General features: G+C 45.3%; 1 protein-coding gene across 4 annotated transcripts in view; it reads left to right on the top strand.

Moving 5' to 3' along the window:
* Positions 1-304: 304 nt before the first annotated feature.
* Positions 305-20,866, top strand: part of LOC106573008 (mitochondrial carnitine/acylcarnitine carrier protein) — a 42,091-nt gene continuing 21,529 nt past the window's right edge. Inside the window, exons 1-4 of one of the 4 annotated variants that reach the window (XM_045696588.2) lie at positions 306-666; positions 6,277-6,366; positions 15,560-15,687; positions 19,577-19,667. In XM_045696588.2, coding sequence (XP_045552544.1) covers positions 535-666; positions 6,277-6,366; positions 15,560-15,687; positions 19,577-19,667 — 441 coding nt within the window. In that variant the 5' untranslated portion in view covers positions 306-534. Of the gene's footprint in view, positions 667-6,276; positions 6,367-15,559; positions 15,688-19,576; positions 19,668-20,866 lie in introns of all 4 variants that reach the window. The other 3 variants (XR_014380737.1, XM_014147604.3, XM_082962310.1) reach the window with 3 other exon arrangements.

Here is a 20,866-nt window from a genome sequence, read left to right as displayed (position 1 = left end):
CTCGTCGCCAGTTGTAATGTATCGACTTGACTCAGAACGCCTCCCTCCGTTCCTCAGGTGACTCCTGGTGCCCTTGCTGGTATTGCACCACTAGGTGTCGCTAATACACTACAGCAAGAAATCTAGAGTTGTGCGCTGCTTTGCATGCACACCTAAAAATAGATTTTCCATAGACCTGGAGCGGAGAGGACAGCCGCTAAGGGTCAAGTCTTCATGAACAAGAGAGCGATGTTTGTTGATGTTGTTACATTTGTTTTCATCTCACTTTTGTTTATTGTTTTTTTCACTTGCTTATTGCAACGTAAACCTATGCTTCCCATGCCAATAAAACCCCTTTGAATTGAGAAGAGGTTCAACGGAAGTCCAGCAGAGAAAGAGACGGTCGGGGGCAGAGAGGAGGAGACACGTGATGTTGAGTGTGTGTTTAAGTGCACAGTTTGAACCGTTGGGGGATCAGAAGGGAAGTCACGTGTGCGTAATGAGGGGGAAGAAGAGAGTGCGTGAGTGTCCAGTAGGTTATTATGTGAGAAGAGAATGGGAGAGTTGGAGCTGGAGCTCCTCCAGGGTAACCAGGAGAAACATATCTCTCCGTTAAAGAACTTTGTGGCGGGAGGAGCCGGAGGAGCGTGCCTTCTGTTTGTAGGACACCCGCTCGACACAATCAAGGTGACTTTATTTATGTACCGTTACTTGTAGCGTTTTTAGCCTATATATATATAGGGACATCAAACATTCTGCTGCACAGGCACTGTGGCTCTAGTCTAGTGCGCTCAGTTAAATTGTGTTTGAGAGCATTTTAATGAGTGAGTGGGACATAATGAGTGGGACGTAATGATGGGACATAATGATGGGACATAATGATGGGACATAATGATGGGACATAATGAGTGGGAAATAATGAGAGGGACATAATGATGGGACATAATGATGGGACATAATGATGGGACATAATGAGTGGGAAATAATGAGAGGGACATAATGATGGGACATAATGATGGGACATAATGATGGGACATAATGAGTGGGACGTAATGATGGGACATAATGATGGGACGTAATGAGTGGGAAATAATGAGTGGGAAATAATGAGTGGGAAATAATGAGGGGACATAATGAGTGGGACATAATGAGTGGGACATAATGAGTGGGACATAATGAGTGGGACATAATGATGGGACATAATGAGTGGGACATAATGATGGGACATAATGAGTGGGACATAATGAGTGGGACATAATGATGGGACATAATGAGTGGGACATAATGAGTGGGACATAATGAGTGGGACATAATGAGTGGGACATAATGATGGGACATAATGAGTGGGACATAATGAGTGGGACATAATGATGGGACATAATGAGTGGGACGTAATGATGGGACATAATGATGGGACATAATGAGTGGGACATAATGATGGGACATAATGAGTGGGACATAATGATGGGATGTAATGATGGGACATAATGAGTGGGACATAATGATGGGACATAATGAGTGGGACATAATGATGGGACATAATGATGGGACATAATGATGGGACATAATGAGTGGGACGTAATGATGGGACATAATGATGGGACATAATGATGGGACATAATGAGTGGGACATAATGATGGGACATAATGAGTGGGACGTAATGATGGGACATAATGATGGGACGTAATGATGGGACATAATGATGGGACATAATGATGGGACATAATGATGGGACATAATGATGGGACATAATGAGTGGGACATAATGATGGGACATAATGATGGGACATAATGAGTGGGACATAATGATGGGACATAATGAGTGGGACGTAATGATGGGACATAATGATGGGACATAATGATGGGACATAATGAGTGGGACATAATGATGGGACATAATGATGGGACATAATGAGTGGGAAATAATGATGGGATGTAATGATGGGACATAATGAGTGGGAAATAATGAGAGGGAAATGGATGTCATTGTTGCAGTTTAATTATTTTATATTATGCTAATTTTCCTCATGTGGAAAGTTTGTGTTACTGTCTTCCACAAACTTGCATTTTCACCCAATAAAATGTAGTGGAATTACCCATCCTTCTGACCTCAGATTGGTGATGTTAGTAGAGAGTTTATAGTCATCACGACGACATACAATCGATTGCTTAAAACTGATCAATATCCAGCGGTGTAAAAATACTTTGAAGTACTACTTAAGTAGTTTTTGGGGGTATCTGTACTTTACTATTTTCTATTTTTGACAACTTTTACTTCACTACATTCCTAAAGAAAATAATGTACTTTTTCCTCCGTACATTTTCCCTGACACCCAAAAGTACTCGTTACATTTTGAATGTTTAGCAGGACAGGAAAATTGTCATTCACACACTTAACAAGCATTACGCTACACTCGCATTAACATCTGCTAACCATGTGTATGTGATTTGATTTTTATTTGACTTATCAAAAGAACCTTCCTGGTCATCCCTACTGCCTCTGATCTGGTGGACTCACTAAACAAAAAAATACATAGTTTGTAAATGATGTCTGACTGTTGGAGTGTGCCCCTGGCTATCCGTAAATAAAAGAAAAAAATTGTGCCGTCTGGTTTGCTTAATATAAGGAATTTTATATTATTCATACTTTTACTCTTGATACTTAAGTATATTTAAAACCAAGTACTTTTACTCAAGTAGTAATTTACTGGGTAACTTTCACATTTACTTGAGTCATTTTCTAATAGGTTATCTTTACTTTTTTTACTCAAGTATGACAATTGGTTAGTTTTTCCACCACTGTCAATATCTTTGGTTTTGTACTGTTGATTTTGTCCTTGGGTCCTCAGGACTTACATTTCAAACTCTCAAATGGCACGAAAAATGTTGGGTGTTCTCTCTATAAAACTTGTTGGCAACACACCAATACATAGATTTAAATTTTAAGCTATCACTTAAAGCTGCAATATGTAACTGTTTGGGTGACCCGACCAACTTCACATAGAAATAAATGTAACTGAATGTAACTGAAAGACCAGTCTAAGATGCAGTAAATCTATTCTATGTGTTATAGATCTGTCATTATCATTGAAAGTCTAAGACGCAGTAGATCTGTTCTGTGTGTTATAGATCTATCACTCTCGTTGAAAGTCTAAGATGCAGTAAATCTGTTCTATGTGCGCTATTTCTATGCGTCCCGTTCTTAAGTTTTAGTCATTTGCTGTATTTACTTTCAGTTTTGTTTCAAACAGATGAAAACACTATATTGTGGATTATTGAGAAGATATTTCACAGCGGTTTAGATGTTACAATGATTCTCTACACTCTGACTGCTTGTTTTATTCAGATAAACTGAAATTAGGTGAACTTTTCAGTTGTGTAGTTTCAACAGTGCGTGTCCCTAATCGGTGAGAGGGTTTCGGTTGTGTGAGCAGTTTATAAGGTGCTCGTAAAAAGTAGTAGGATTACTATCGTTGCACGTGTACGTGTAGATAAAATGTACTATGTTTTCAATATATCACAAACTGTTTCTGCATATTGTTTATTGACCTGGACACGTAAAACTGTGTTTTGACATTGGCCTATTTATCAAAAACGTCTTGTCAACAGGAAGCAGTGACATCATCATTTTCAACTTAAGTTTTAGGAATTTAAATTGATCTTTCCAACATTAATTTCCAATGTTATTGTACTGAATCCGGTAAAAACTGCTGAATGAGTCCAAAAACGTGCTGCGATGGATTTATTTTGATGATTGTTACCAGAAATCACCAAACCGGGTTAGCCTGCATCTATATTCCACCTGTTGAGCCTACTGTGTGTGTGTGTGTGTGTGTGTGTGTGTGTGTGTGTGTGTGTGTGTGTGTGTGTGTGTGTGTGTGTGTGTGTGTGTGTGTGTGTGTGTGTGTGTGTGTGTGTGTGTGTGTGTGTGTGTGTGGGCGGGGTAATAGTGGTACGGTGGGGTAGTAGTGGGGTAATAGTGGTACGGCGGGGTAATAGTGGGGTAATAGTGGGGTAATAGTGGTACGGTGGGGTAATAGTGGGGTAATAGTGGTACGGCGGGGTAATAGTGGGTGATAGTGGGGTAATAGTGGTACGGCGGGGTAATAGTGGGGTAATAGTGGGGTAATAGTGGGGTAATAGTGGTACGGCGGGGTAATAGTGGGGTAATAGTGGTACGGCGGGGTAATAGTGGGTGATAGTGGTACGGCGGGGTAATAGTGGGTGATAGTGGGGTAATAGTGGTACGGCGGGGTAATAGTGGGGTAATAGTGGTACGGCGGGGTAATAGTGGGGTAATAGTGGTACGGTGGGGTAATAGTGGGTGATAGTGGGGTAATAGTGGTACGGCGGGGTAATAGTGGGGTAATAGTGGGGTAATAGTGGGGTAATAGCGGGGTAATAGTGGGGTAATAGTGGTACGGCAGGGTAATAGTGGGGTAATAGTGGGGTAATAGTGGTACGGCGGGGTAATAGTGGTATGGTGGGGTAATAGTGGTACGGTGGGGTAATAGTGGGGTAATAGTGGGGTAATAGTGGTACAGCGGGGTAATAGTGGGGTAATAGTGGGGTAATAGTGGTACGGTGGGGTAATAGTGGGGTAATAGTGGTACGGCGGGGTAATAGTGGGGTAATAGTGGGGTAATAGTGGTACGGCGGGGTAATTGTGGGGTAATAGTGGGGTAATAGTGGGGTAATAGTGGTACGGTGGGGTAATAGTGGGGTAATAGTGGGGTAATAGTGGGGTAATAGTGGGGTAATAGTGGTACGGTGGGGTAATAGTGGTACGGTGGGGTAATAGTGGGGTAATAGTGGTATGGTGGGGTAATAGTGGGGTAATAGTGGTACGGTGGGGTAATAGTGGGGTAATAGTGGGGTAATAGTGGTACGGCGGGGTAATAGTGGGGTAATAGTGGTATGGTGGGGTAATAGTGGGGTAATAGTGGGGTAATAGTGGGGTAATAGTGGGGTAATAGTGGTACGGTGGGGTAATAGTGGGGTAATAGTGGTACGGCGGGGTAATAGTGGGGTAATAGTGGGGTAATAGTGGGGTAATAGTGGTATGGCGGGGTAATAGTGGGGTAATAGTGATACGGTGGGGTAATAGTGGGGTAATAGTGGGGTAATAGTGGTACGGTGGGGTAATAGTGGGGTAATAGTGGTACGGCGGGGTAATAGTGGGGTAATAGTGGGGTAATAGTGGTACGGTGGGGTAATAGTGGGGTAATAGGGCATCTTTCAGCATATATTTGTCATTCAGACCCTAATAGTCACTTTCTGAACACTTCTTCTATGGGCAAACATGTCTGGTGAGTTTTGTTTAAATCAAAAGGGATGCTGTCAAAAAGTGGTTAAATTCAAATGTATTTACTCTGTAGTATTGTGTTATCCTACCACTATATAACACTGTGGTATTGTGTGTTATCCTACCGTTATATAACACTGTGGTATTGTGTTTTATCCTACCGCTATATAACACTGTAGTATTGTGTGTTATCCTACCACTGTATAACACTGTGGTATTGTGTGTTATCCTACCGCTATATAACACTGTGGTATTGTGTGTTATCCTACCACTGTACAACACTGTAGTATTGTGTGTTATCCTACCACTGTATAACACTGTAGTATTGTGTTATCCTACCACTGTATAACACTGTAGTATTGTGTTATCCTACCACTGTAGTATTGTGTTATCCTACCACTGTATAACACTGTAGTATTGTGTTATCCTACCACTGTAGTATTGTGTTATCCTACCACTGTATAACACTGTAGTATTGTGTTATCCTACCACTGTAGTATTGTGTTATCCTACCACTGTATAACACTAGTATTGTGTGTTATCCTACCACTGTATAACACTGTAGTATTGTGTGTTATCCTACCGCTATATAATACCATAGTATTGTGTGTTATCCTACCACTGTATACAACTGTAGTATTGTGTTATCCTACCACTATAACACTGTAGTATTGTGTGTTATCCTACACTGTATAATACTGTAGTATTATGTGTTATCCTACACTGTATAATACTGTAGTATTGTGTTATCCTACACTGTATAATACTGTGGTATTGTGTGTTATCCTACACTGTATAATACTGTGGTATTGTGTGTTATCCTACCGCTATATAACACTGTAGTATTGTGTTATCCTACCACTGTAGTATTGTGTGTTATCCTACACTGTATAATACTGTGGTATTGTGTGTTATCCTACCACTGTATAATACTGTAGTATTGTGTGTTATCCTACCACTGTATAATACTGTAGTATTATGTGCACCACAGGTGCGGCTACAGACCCAGCCCAGAGTGCCCAGACAGGATGTCCTCTACAAAGGTGCTTATGACTGCTTCCTCAAGACTGTCTCCAAAGAGGTGAACACACATACAGTGCATTCGGAAAGTATTCAGACCCCTTGACTTTTCCACGTTTTGTTACGTTACAGCCTTATTCTACAATGGATTAAATAAATAGATTTCTTTTCATTTTTGCAAATGTATTAGAAATAAAAAACAGATGCCTTATTTACAAAAGTATTCAGACCCTTTACTATGAGACTTGAAATTGAGCTCAGGTGCATCCTGTTTCCATTGATCATCCTTGAGATGTTTCTACAACTTGATTGGAGTCCACCTGTGGTAAATTCAATTGATTGGACATGATTTGGAAAGACACACACCTGTCTATATAAGGTCCCACAGTTGACAGCGCATGTCAGAGCAAAAACCAAGCCATGAAGTCTAAGGAATTGTCCATAGAGCTCCAAGACAGGATTGTGTCGAGACACATTTCTGGGAAAGGGTACCAAAAAATGTCTGCAGCATTGAAGGTCCCCAAGAACACAGTGGCCTTCATCATTCTTAAATGGAAGAAGTTTGGAACCACCAAGACTCTTCCTAGAGCTGGTTGTCCGGCCAAACTGAGCAATCTGGGGAGAAAGGCCTTGGTCAGGGAGGTGACCAAGAACCCGATGGTCACTCTGACAGAGCTCTAGAGTTCCTCTGTGGAGATGGGAGAGCCTTCCAGAAGGACAACCCTCTCTGCAGCACTCCACCAATCAGGCCATTATGGTAGAGTGGCCAGGCGGAAGCCACTCCTCCATAAAAGGCACATAACAGCCCGCTTGGTGTTTGCCAAAAGGTACCTAAAGACTCTCAGACCATGAGAAACAAGATTCTCTGTTCAGATGAAACCAAGATTGAACTCTTTGTCCTGAATGCCAAGCGTCACGTCTGCAGGAAACCTGGCAGCATCGCTACGGTGAAGTATGGTGGTGGCAGCATCATGCTGTGTGGATGTTTTTCAGTGGCAGAGACTGGGAGACTAGTCAGGATTGAGGCAAAGATGAATGTAGCAAAGTACAGAGAGATCCTTGATGAAAACCTGCTCCAGAGCGCTAAGGACCTCAGACTGGGGTGAAGGTTCACCTTCCAACAGGACAACGACCCTAAGCACACAGCCAAGACAATGCAGGTGTTGCTTTGGGACAAGTCTCTGAATGTACTTGAGTGGCCCAGCCAGAGCCCGGACTTGAACCCGATCGAACATCTCTGGAGAGACCTGAAAATATCTGTGCAGCGACACTCCCCATCCAACCTGACAGAGCTTGAGAGGAATTGCAGAGAAGAATGGGAGAAACTCCCCAAACACAGATGTACCAAGCTTGTAGTGTCATACCCAAGAAGACTTGAGGCTGTAATCGCTGCCAAAGGTGCTTGAACTATGGAACGCCATTTGGGTCTTTGCGTGTCAAAAAGATACACATCAAATAACACTATTTGACGCATCAAATAAGCTTGTTGACAAATCGGGACCTGACGTCACATAATACTTTCCTTCCGTGGCCTCCAACTGCTCTTAAATGCAAGTAAAACTAAATGCATGCTCTTCAACCGATCGCTGCCTGCACCTCCCCGCCCGTCCAGCATCACTTCTCTGGACGGTTCTAACTTAGAATTTGTGAACAACTACAAATACCTGGGTGTCTGGTTAGACTGTAAACTCTCCTTCCAGACTCACATTAAGCATCCCCAATCCAAAATTAAATCTATAATCGGCTTCCTATTTCGCAACAAAGCATCCTTCACTCATGCTGCCAAACATACCCTCGTAAAACTGACTATCCTACTGATCCTCAACTTCGGCGATGTCATTTACAAAATAGTCTCCAACACTCTACTCAGCAAATTGGATGCAGTCTATCACAGTGCCATCCGCTTTATCACCAAAGCCCCATATACTACCCACAACTGCGACCTGTATGCTCTCGTTGGCTGGCCCTCGCTTCATATTCGTCGCCAAACCCACTGTCTCCAGGTCATCTATAAGTCTTTGCTAGGTAAAGCCCTGCCTTATCTCAGCTCACTGGTCACCATAGCAGCACCCACCCGTAGCACACACTCCAGCAGGTATATTTCACTGGTCACCCCCAAAGCCAATTCCTCCTTTGACCGCCTTTCCTTCCAGTTCTCTGCTGCCAATGACTGGAACGAACTGCAAAAATCACTGAAGCTGGAGACTCATATCTCCCTCATTAACTTTAAGCACCAGCTGTCAGAGCAGCTCACAGATCACTGCACCTGTACGTAGCCCATCTGTAAATAGCCCATCCAACTACCTCATCCCCATACTGTTATTTATTTTATTTATTTTGCTCCTTTGCACCCCAGTATCTCTACTTGCACACTCATCTTCTGCACATCTATCACTCCAGTGTTTAATTGCTGTAGTGTGATTATTTCGCCACTATGGATTATTTATTGCCTTACCTCCCTTATCCCACTTCATTTGCACACACTTTATATAGACTTTTTCTATTTTATTATTGACTGTATTTTTGTTTATTCCATGTGTAACTCTGTGTTGTTGATTGTGTCGCACTGCTTTGCTTTATCTTGGCCAGGTCGCAGTTATAAATGAGAACTTGTTCTCAACTAGCCCACCTGATTAAATAAAGGACTTGTTCTCAACTAGCCCACCTGGTTAAATAAAGGACTTGTTCTCAACTAGCCCACCTGGTTAAATAAAGGACTTGTTCTCAACTAGCCTACCTGGTTAAATAAAGGACTTGTTCTCAACTAGCCTACCTGGTTAAATAAAGGTGAAATAAAAATAAACAAATTATAATTTCACACGTTTACAAATCTTTTACGTAGTTATTACACATTGATTACATCATCACTCGTATTCCAAATGTCACAACGATTCATCAATACGTCTGCTATGATGCTGGTAAAGTTGTCTCGCGCACCGACAGTGCTGGTCATAAAAAAAGTTAGCTAGCTAATGGATGCAAACAATGTTACTGTCACGAATTCCGCCGAAGTCGGTTCCTCTCCTTGTTCGAGCGGCGCTCGGCGGTCGACGTCGCCGGTCTTCTAGCCATCGCCGATCCACTTTTCATTTTCCATTTGTTTTGTCTTTGTTTCCCCACACACCTGGTTTTCATTTCCCGATTACTGGTCATGTATTTAACCCTCTGTTTCCCCCATGTCTTTGTGTGTGATTGTTTATTGTTCAGGTCGATACATTTCCGGCTGGTTTTTTCCGGATGCTGTTTTCACCCGTGTTTTGTGGCAACCATTATTGTTCGCACATTGGTATGTTTACTTTGTGCTATTTCTTAAGTAAAGTGCGTTGTTCACTCATCTCTGCTCTCCTGCACCTGACTTCATGCATCAGCTACACCCACCACCTGACAGAATCACACACCAGTCGTCATGGAGTCAGCAGGAGCAGGTACTCCTGTTATTGGGGTCGAGGAGCGCGTCCAGGAGCAAGCGGAGATGCTCCATCATCTCGGCGCCCCCATGGATCGCGTCCTACAGACTATGGATCGCTGGTAGAGAAAGGGAGGTCCTCCAGCACCTCCGCCAGCGCAACCAAGGTCTCCACTACTCGGCCCTCTTTCACCAGGTCCCAGTGGGATTCGTCTTGCCCTACCTAGGGAGTATGACGGGACGGCTGCACAATGTCAGGGTTTTCTATTACAACTGGAGCTCTACCTAGCAACCGTTCACCCGGCGCTTTCGGATCGAGAGAGGGTGTCTGCCTTCGTCAAATGCCTCTCAGGGAGAGCCCTGGAGTGGGCCAACGCAGTGTGGGGGGGAAGGAGATGTGGCGCTGGACCACTTCGAAGATTTCAACCGCCACTCCCGGGCAGTCTTCAACCACCCGCCTGAGGGTAGAGCGGTGGGTAAACGGCTCGTACATCTGAGTGCACACTGCCGGTCGCTGCTGGGGAGGTTCCTCTGGGAGTCGAGACAGCAGGCAGGGCGCTCTCGCGTCACCCCAGGTGAGCCGGCACCATGCTCACCCAGAGCCCTCTGTTGCCCACATGTTTTTGAACGTTACTTTTCCTGAGTTTCCCCCGCATTCCAAGCATAAGGCGCTCGTCGATTCAGGCGCAGCTCGGAATTTCATTGACAGATCATTTGCCCATAGATTAGGGATCCCCATTGTTCCAGTGGATATGCCCTTCCCAGTTCACGGGGTGGTCACGAGTGTGCTCGGGGAGGTGTTTAGGGGTTTCCGTAGGTGCTACTACGGTGGAAAGTCCAGACCAGGTCTCTACCGTGCGCATTCCCCCTGAATATGCCGATTTGGCTCTCGCCTTCTGTAAAAAGAAGGTGACTCAATTACCACCTCATCGACGGGGGGACTGTGCGATAAATCTCCTGGTAGACGCTGCACTTCCCAGGAGTCACGTGTATCCCGTCACAGGCAGAGACGGTGGCTATGGAAACATATGTCTCCGAATCCCTGCGTCAGGGGTACATTCGGTCTTCCACTTCACCCGCCTCCTTGAGTTTCTTTTTTGTGAAGAAGGAAGAGGGAGGTCTGCGCCCGTGTATTGACTACCGAGGTCTAAATCAAATCACGGTGAGGTACAGTTACCCGCTACCGTTCATCGCCACGGCGATTGAGTCAATGCACGGGGCGCTCTTCTTCACGAAACTAGATCTCAGGAGCGCGTTCAACCTGGTGCGTATCCGGGAGGGAGACGAGTGGAAGACGGCGTTCAGTACCACCTCAGGGCACTATGAGTACCTCGTCATGCCGTACGGGTTGATGAATGCTCCATCAGTTTTCCAATCCTTTGTAGATGACATTTTCAGGGACCTGCACGGGCAGGGTGTAGTGGTGTCTATCAATGACATTCTGATATACTCCGCTACACGCGCCGAGCATGTGGCAATTTCTCGGCCTCTGACCGCAAGGCACTACAGAGGGTAGTGCGTATGGCCCAGTACATCACTGGGGCCAAGCTTCCTGCCATCCAGGACCTCTATACCAGGCAGTGTTTGAGGAAGGCCCTAAAAATTGTCAAAGACCACAGCCACCCCAGTCATAGACTGTTCTCTCTACTACCGCATGGCAAGCGGTACTGGAGTGTCAAGTCTAGGACAAAAAGGCTTCAATAGTTTTTACCCCTAAGCCATAAGACTCCTGAACAGGTAATCAAATGGCTACCCGGACTATTTGCATTGTGTGCCCCCCCCAACCCCTCTTTTTACGCTGCTGCTACTCTCTGTTTATCTTATATGCACAGTCACTTTAACTATACATTCATGTTCATACTACCTCAATTGGTCCGACCAATCAGTGCTCCCGCACATTGGCTAACCGGGCTATCTGCATAGTGTCCCGCCACCCCCTCTTTTACGCTACTGCTACTCTCTGTTCATCATATCTGCATAGTCACTTTAACCATATCTACATGTACATACTACCTCAATCAGCTTGACTAACCGGTGTCTGTATATATCCTCTCTACTGTATATAGCCTCTCTACTGTATATAGCCTCTCTACTGTATATAGCCCCTCTACTGTATATAACCTCTCTACTGTATATAACCTCTCTATTGTATATAGCCTCTCTACTGTATATAACCTCTCTATAGCCTCTCTACTGTATATAGCCTCTCTACTGTATATAGCCTCTCTACTGTATATAACCTCTCTACTGTATATAGCCTCTACTGTATATATCCTCTCTACTGTATATAGCCTCTCTACTGTATATAACCTCTCTACTGTATATAGCCTCTCTACTGTATATACCCTCTCTACTGTATATAGCCTCTCTACTGTATATAGCCTCTCTACTGTATATAGCCTCTCTACTGTATATAGCCTCTCTACTGTATATAACCTCTCTACTGTATATAGCCTCTCTACTGTATATAGCCTCTCTACTGTATATAGCCCCTCTACTGTATATATCCTCTCTACTGTATATAGCCTCTACTGTATATAGCCTCTCTACTGTATATAGCCTCTCTACTGTATATAGCCTCTCTACTGTATATAGCCCCTCTACTGTATATAACCTCTCTACTGTATATAGCCTCTCTACTGTATATAGCCTCTCTACTGTATATAGCCTCTACTGTATATAGCCTCTCTTTTTACTGTTTTATTTCTTTACCTATTGTTCACCTAACACCTTTTTTTGCACTATTGGTTAGAGCCTGTAAGTAAACATTTCACTGTGAGGTCTACTACACCTGTTGTATTCAGCATTTCACTGTGAGGTCTACTACACCTGTTGTATTCAGCATTTCACTGTGAGGTCTACTACACCTGTTGTATTCAGCATTTCACTGTGAGGTCTACTACACCTGTTGTATTCAGCATTTCACTGTGAGGTCTACTACACCTGTTGTATTCAGCATTTCACTGTGAGGTCTACTACACCTGTTGTATTCAGCATTTCACTGTAAGGTCTACTACACCTGTTGTATTCAGCATTTCACTGTGAGGTCTACTACACCTGTTGTATTCAGCATTTCCCTGTGAGGTCTACTACACCTGTTGTATTCAGCATTTCACTGTGAGGTCTACTACACCTGTTGTATTCAGCATTTCACTGTGAGGTCTACTACACCTGTTGTATTCAGCATTTCACTGTGAGGTCTACTACACCTGTTGTATTCAGCATTTCACTGTAAGGTCTACTACACCTGTTGTATTCAGCATTTCACTGTGAGGTCTACTACACCTGTTGTATTCAGCATTTCACTGTAAGGTCTACTACACCTGTTGTATTCAGCATTTCACTGTGAGGTCTACTACACCTGTTGTATTCAGCATTTCACTGTGAGGTCTACTACACCTGTTGTATTCAGCATTTCCCTGTGAGGTCTACTACACCTGTTGTATTCAGCATTTCACTGTAAGGTCTACTACACCTGTTGTATTCAGCATTTCACTGTGAGGTCTACTGCACCTGTTGTATTCAGCATTTCACTGTAAGGTCTACTACACCTGTTGTATTCAGCATTTCACTGTGAGGTCTACTACACCTGTTCTATTCAGCATTTCACTGTGAGGTCTACTATACCTGTTGTATTCAGCATTTCACTGTGAGGTCTACTACACCTGTTGTATTCAGCATTTCACTGTAAGGTCTACTACACCTGTTGTATTCAGCATTTCACTGTAAGGTCTACTACACCTGTTGTATTCAGCATTTCACTGTAAGGTCTACTACACCTGTTGTATTCAGCATTTCACTGTGAGGTCTACTACACCTATTGTATTCAGCGCACGTGACGAATAAACTTTGATTTGATTGTGGCAATCTGAAACCACTGAATTGAGCCACATTTATTGTACCAGTCAACCTACTATGTGTATTGAACACTATTCCAGAGGAGAAACAATACAACGTAGATGTTTTGGAGTCTGATCACTGAGGACCACTTGGATACTGAGTAGACTGATACCCCAATTAATTGATCCCCAATTAATTGATCCCCAATTAATTGATCCCCAATTAATTGATCCCCAACTGTTACGAATCCCTTTGGCCCTGCAGTCTAGAGGGGATGGAAACGAGGCCCGTAACATAACTCATGCAAATCATAACAGTGAAAAGGAACAGTGAGAACTAATAACCACAGACAACTTAAATTTACCGTCAAACACTATTGGTTTATTCCTTAAACACACGGTAATGGGGGTGTGGGAAAAGGGGCTGAGCTGGACCCAAGGAAAGAAAGAATAATCCAAAAACACCCCTAAACTAGACTAGCCTATTTCAGTAACAGAGAGGGAGAGAGATTGAATGACTTGTAGATTGAGCTTCTGACTGGGTTTTTAAACCAAGGCAAAGGGGCTGTGATAGGGTAATGGAAAAGGAGCAGGTGTCTTCTGATTGGGGGAAATGATGATTGCCACCTGTGAGGAGGAGAAGGAGAGAAAAGAAATACACATACAGGATACACACTCAGGATACCTGTATCCGTAACACCAATCCTTAGGTAAGGCTGTACAGTACAATATGATGGTCAGTACGCACAATAGGCTGACTGGAGAGGTGATTTCACACAGTCAAAGTCCCTGATAAGAGCAACAACGCTAATATTTGCATAAACTCTTCACAGTTGTGTTCTGTTCTCACCAAGTAGACTGATACCCCATGTCATTGCTCCACGTTGCAACACTCTGACCTTGTAATACCATTATCTAGTCTAAATAAATTGTAATGTTCTATTTTTTAAGGCCAACCGCACCTTCCACTATTGTGGCTAATCCTTATTGTTGCTATAGCTTCACAAAAACATAAACCCGGTCGAGCCTCACTAGCCAGAGAGAAGCTACTCAGCTGCTTATAATGTTACCTTTGGGCAACAGGGTTAAGTAATTAGCTAGCTAGTTATTTTCATGAACTGAAGTTAAACAGCAAGCGCCTACCTAGCTAATACTCACGTGGATTCCTAAATCATTGCTGGGGATATTGAAAATGACAGCAATTTCTACCGGTCGTTGTTTTCAGGCTGGTTGTATTGGTGTTAGCTAGGTACCAAGCTAACGCTAGCTAATTACCGCAGAAGCTGCTAATAACATCTCTATCAAAGATAGGGAGTTTTTCCTAGCCACCGTGCTTCTACACCTGCATTGCTTGCTGTTTGGGGGTTTTAGGCTGGGTTTCTGTACAGCACTTTGAGATATCAGCTGATGTAAGAAGGGCTATATAAATACATTTGATTTGATTTGATTTGATTAGCAACATTTTTTGATCCTAATCTTATTTCAAATGCTCACACAGACATTTTCCCATTCGGTCGAACACATAATGCCTTATTACCAATGCGGTATTGTAAACACATCGTTTGTGGCGTGTTCTTTGTTTGCAGACTTGTATTTTTTTGTACAACTTTGACAGTGCTAGTGGTCGTAGTGGTGGAGTTTGACTTGCACCTGAAAACTCAGCACACACAACATTCTATAATAAAATGGTGTTATTTGATGTGTCATATTGTTTATATTGTTTTTGACACGCAAAGACCCAAGGGAAACCCTAGACCCAGCCTAATTTTCATACCGCACCACACACACGCACACACACACACACACGCGCACACACACACGCACACACGCACAAACACACACACACGCAAACGCAAGCACACACACACACATCGTACACATAATATGTTAAACAAAATGTACAAATATCCCTTCTTGATCTCACTCTGTGTGTGTGTGTGTGTGTGTGTGTGTGTGTGTGTGTGTGTGTGTGTGTGTGTGTGTGTGTGTGTGTGTGTGTGTGTGTGTAGGGACTTCTTGGGCTGTACAGGGGGATGGGGGCCCCCCTAGCCAGCGTAGCTCCTATGATGGCCATTAGTTTCTTTGGGTTCGGACTGGGAAAACAGCTGTTGCAACCAGACCCCACTAAGACACTGATGTAGGTATTCCCTTCTTTCTTTCTGTAGTCCTTCCTTTCTGTAGTCCTTCCTTTCTTTCTGTAGTCCTTCCTTTCTGTAGTCCTTCCTTTCTGTAGTCCTTCCTTTCTGTAGTCCTTCCTTTCTGTAGTCCTTTCTTTCTGTAGTCCTTTCTTTCTGTATTCCCTTCTTTCTTTCTGTAGTCCCTTCTTTCTTTCTGTAGTCCCTTCTTTCTTTCTGTATTCCCTTCTTCCTTTCTGTAGTCCCTTCTTTCTTTCTGTAGTCCTTTCTTTCTTTCTGTAGTCCTTTATTTCTGTAGTCCTTTCTTTCTTTCTGTAGTTCTTTTTTCTGTAGTCCTTCCTTTCTTTCTGTAGTTCTGTAGTCCTTCCTTTCTTTCTGTAGTCCTTTCTTTCTGTAGTCCTTTCTTTCTGTAGTTCTTTCTTTCTGTAGTTCTGTAGTCCTTTCTTCCTTTCTGTAGTCCTTTCTTTCTTTCTGTAGTTCTTTTTTCTGTAGTCCTTTCTTTCTTTCTGTAGTTCTTTCTTTCTGTAGTCCCTTCTTTCTGTAGTCCCTTCTTTCTGTAGTCCTTTCTTTCTGTAGTCCTTTCTTTCTGTAGTTCTTTCTTTCTGTAGTTCTTTATTTCTGTAGTCCCTTCTTTCTGTAGTCCCTTCTTTCTGTAGTTCTTTCTTTCTGTAGTTCTGTAGTCCTTTCTTCCTTTCTGTAGTCCTTCCTTTCTTTCTGTAGTTCTTTCTTTCTGTAGTTCTTTCTTTCTGTAGTTCTGTAGTCCTTCCTTTCTTTCTGTAGTCCTTTCTTTCTGTAGTCCTTTCTTTCTGTAGTTCTTTATTTCTGTAGTTCTTTCATTCTGTAGTTCTGTAGTCCTTTCTTCCTTTCTGTAGTCCTTCCTTTCTTTCTGTAGTCCTTTCTTTCTGTAGTCCTTTCTTTCTGTAGTTCCTTTCTTTCTGTAGTCCTTTCTTTCTGTAGTCCTTTCTTTCTGTAGTCCTTTCTTTCTGTAGTCCTTTCTTTCTGTAGTTCTTTCTTTCTGTAGTCCTTTCTTTCTGTAGTTCTTTCTTTCTGTAGTCCTTTCTTTCTGTAGTTCTTTCTTTCTGTAGTTCTTTATTTCTGTAGTCCTTTCTTTCTGTAGTCCTTTCTTTCTGTAGTTCTTTCTTTCTGTAGTTCTTTCTTTCTGTAGTTCTTTCTTTCTGTAGTCCTTTCTTTCTGTAGTCCTTTCTTTCTGTATTCCTTTCTTTCTTTGTAACAACGACGCTGGGAAACGGGAAGCAAGTGCAGGTAGTGAGTTTAATAATAAACGTAACAGAGAACAATGCAAGGCACAAGTGTAGCGTATGGACATGGAGCAACATTAATACTGTCTGGGGAATAGACCTAAGGGAGTGGAGGTAATGAGAGAGGAAATGGAGTCCAGGTAGTCACATATACTCCGTCTCCGTCCTCCAGGTCATCAGGCTGCTGATTAACCCGCAGACCTGTCACCATCGTCTGGCGCAGCAGCGCCTCATGACCCTCCCCTGGACTCCATCACCTCCTTGACTACCTTCCCTCTATCTGTCACTCCCCTTGGTTCTTTCCTCAGGTGTTATCGACTCTGTTTCATGTCGGTGCGTTGTTTGTGTTTATATATTAAAAAACTCACTCCCTGAACTTGCTTCTCGACTCTTAACGCACTCGAGGAACAGGCGAACGTAATGATGGTTCCCAGGACCGGTGGTTAGTAACCCGGTGGTTAGTAACCCGGTGGTTGGTAACCCGGTGGCTGGTAAACCGGTGGCTGGTAAACCGGTGGCTGGTAACCCGGTGGCTGGTAACCCGGTGGCTGGTAACCCGGTGGTTGGTAACCCGGTGGCTGGTAACCCGGTGGTTGGTAACCCGGTGGTTGGTAACCCGGTGGCTGGTAACCCGGTGGCTAGTAACCCGGTGGCTAGTAACCCGGTGGCTAGTAACCCGGTGGCTGGTAACCCGGTGGTTAGTAACCCGGTGGTTAGTAACCCGGTGGTTAGTAACCCGGTGGCTAGTAACCCGGTGGTTGGTAACCCGGTGGCTAGTAACCCGGTGGCTGGTAACCCGGTGGTTAGTAACCCGGTGGCTAGTAACCCGGTGGCTAGTAACCCGGTGGCTAGTAACCCGGTGGTTAGTAACCCGGTGGCTAGTAACCCGGTGGTTGGTAACCCGGTGGCTAGTAAGCCGGTGGCTGGTAACCCGGTGGTTGGTAACCCGGTGGCTGGTAACCCGGTGGCTAGTAACCCGGTGGCTAGTAACCCGGTGGTTAGTAACCCGGTGGTTAGTAACCCGGTGGTTAGTAACCCGGTGGTTAGTAATCCGGTGGCTGGTAACCCGGTGGTTAGTAACCCGGTGGATTGTAACCCGGTGGTTAGTAACCCGGTGGTTAGTAACCCGGTGGTTAGTAACCCGGTGGTTAGTAATCCGGTGGCTGGTAACCCGGTGGTTAGTAACCCGGTGGATTAGTAACCCGGTGGTTAGTAACCCGGTGGTTAGTAACCCGGTGGCTGGTAACCCGGTGGTTGGTAACCCGGTGGTTGGTAACCCGGTGGTTGGTAACCCGGTGGCTGGTAACCCGGTGGCTAGTAACCCGGTGGTTAGTAACCCGGTGGCTGGTAACCCGGTGGCTGGTAACCCGGTGGTTGGTAACCCGGTGGCTGGTAACCCGGTGGCTGGTAACCCGGTGGTTGGTAACCCGGTGGCTGGTAACCCGGTGGCTGGTAACCCGGTGGCTAGTAACCCGGTGGTTGGTAACCCGGTGGCTGGTAACCCGGTGGATTGGTAACCCGGTGGCTGGTAACCCGGTGGCTGGTAACCCGGTGGCTAGTAACCCGGTGGTTAGTAACCCGGTGGTTAGTAACCCGGTGGCTGGTAACCCGGTGGTTGGTAACCCGGTGGTTAGTAACCCGGTGGTTAGTAACCCGGTGGTTGGTAACCCGGTGGCTGGTAACCCGGTGGTTGGTAACCCGGTGGTTGGTAACCCCGTGGCTGGTAACCCGGTGGTTGGTAACCCGGTGGTTGGTAACCCGGTGGTTGGTAACCCGGTGGCTGGTAACCCGGTGGCTGGTAACCCGGTGGCTGGTAACCCGGTGGTTAGTAACCCGGTGGTTGGTAACCCGGTGGTTAGTAACCCGGTGGCTGGTAACCCGGTGGCTGGTAACCCGGTGGCTGGTAACCCGGTGGCTAGTAACCCGGTGGTTGGTAACCCGGTGGCTGGTAACCCGGTGGCTGGTAACCCGGTGGTTAGTAACCCGGTGGTTGGTAACCCGGTGGCTGGTAACCCGGTGGTTAGTAACCCGGTGGTTAGTAACCCGGTGGCTAGTAACCCGGTGGTTAGTAACCCGGTGGTTAGTAACCCGGTGGCTAGTAACCCGGTGGTTAGTAACCCGGTGGCTAGTAACCCGGTGGTTAGTAACCCGGTGGTTAGTAACCCGGTGGTTAGTAACCCGGTGGTTAGTAACCCGGTGGTTAGTAAACTGGTGGCGTCGAACGCCGGAGGGGAGGAGTAGTGGGAGTAGACATGACATCCTTCCTTTCTGTGTTCCTTTCTTTCTTTCTGTGTTCCTGTATGTATGTGTGTGTGTGTGTGTGTGTGTGTGTGTGTGTGTGTGTGTGTGTGTGTGTGTGTGTGTGTGTGTGTGTGTGTGTGTGTGTGTGTGTGTGTGTGTGTGTGTGTGTGTGTGCGTGCGTGCGTGCGTGCAATAGTTGAAATATGAAGCCTAAATATATCTGTAGCTCTTCTCTCTCCTATCGTTCACTTCCACCCTTAACCACCCCTGAGTGACTACCACACACACATTCCTCACGTTTACCTATCTCTCTCTCCCCTCTTTCTGCCTCTCCTCCCTCTTTCTCTCTCTCCCCTTTTTATCTCTCTCTCCCCCTCTCTCTAACTGTCAGGCCTACCCAACTGTTTCTCTCAGGCTGTCTAGCAGGTGTTTTCACGACAGTGATAGTGTGTCCTGGAGAAAGGGTCAAGTGTTTACTACAGGTAAAACTACTACACTCACTCCCTGCCCTAGCTCCTACTCCCTACTCCCTAACCTCTTCCCTTATCTCCTTCTCGTTAACCACTTTCCCCTACTCCCTGACCCTTTCCACTAGCCCTTACTGCCTAACCCCTAGCTCCTACTTCCTAACCCCTAGCTTCTACTCCCTCACCCCTTCCCCCTAGATCTTACCTCCTAATCCATAATCCCTTCCCCTTAGCTCCTACTCCCTAACCTCTTCCTACTAGCTCCTACTCCCTAACCCCTAGCTCCTACTCCCTAACCCCTAGCTCCTACTCCCTAACCCCTAGCTCCTACTCCCTAACCCCTAGCTCCTACTCCCTATCTCCTTCCCCCTAACTCCTACTCCCTATCTCCTTCCCCCTAACTCCTGCTCCCTAACCACTTCCCCCTAACTCCTACTCCCTGACCCGTTCCCCTAGCTCTTACTGCCTAACCCTTAGCTCCTACTTCCTAACCCGTAGCTTCTAATCCCTTACCCCTTCCCCCTAGCTACTACTTCCTACCTCCTAATCCCTCACCCCTTCCCCCTAGCTACTACTTCCTACCTCCTAATCCCTAACCCCTTCCCCTTAGCTCCTACTCCCTAACCCCTAACTCCTACTCACTAACTCCTAGTTCCTGCTCCCTAAACCCTTCCCCCTAGCTCCTACTCCCTAACTCCTACTCACAAACTCCTAGTTCCTACTCCCTAACCCCTTCCCCCTAGCTCCTACTCCCTAACCCCTTCCCCCTAGCTCCTACTCCCTAACCCCTAGCTCCTACTCCCTAACCCCTTCCCCCTAGTTCCTACTCCCTAACCCCTTCCCCCTAGTTCCTACTCCCTAACCCCTTCCCCCTAGTTCCTACTCCCTAACCCATTCCCCCTAGTTCCTACTCCCTAACCCCTTCCCCTAGCTCCTACTCCCTAACCCCTTCCCCCTAGTTCCTACTCCCTAACCCCTTCCCCCTAGCTCCTACTCCCTAACCCCTAGTTCCTACTCTCTAACCCATTCCCCCTAGTTCCTACTCCCTAACTCCTAATCCCATACCCCTAGTTCCTACTCCCTTCCCCCTAGCTCCTACTCCCTTCCCCCTAGCGCCTACTCCCTTCCCCCTAGCTCCTTCTCCCTTCCCCCTAGCTCCTTCTCCCTTCCCCCTAGCTCCTACTCCCTAACCCCTAGCTCCTACTCCCTTCCCT

This window comes from Salmo salar, chromosome 15 (genome assembly GCF_965601325.2).
Source record: "Salmo salar chromosome 15, fSalSal1, whole genome shotgun sequence".
Taxonomy (NCBI): Eukaryota; Metazoa; Chordata; class Actinopteri; order Salmoniformes; family Salmonidae; genus Salmo; species Salmo salar.
The sequence above is the reverse complement of the archived record's forward strand: the minus strand, read 5'-3'. Positions and strand labels throughout refer to the sequence as shown.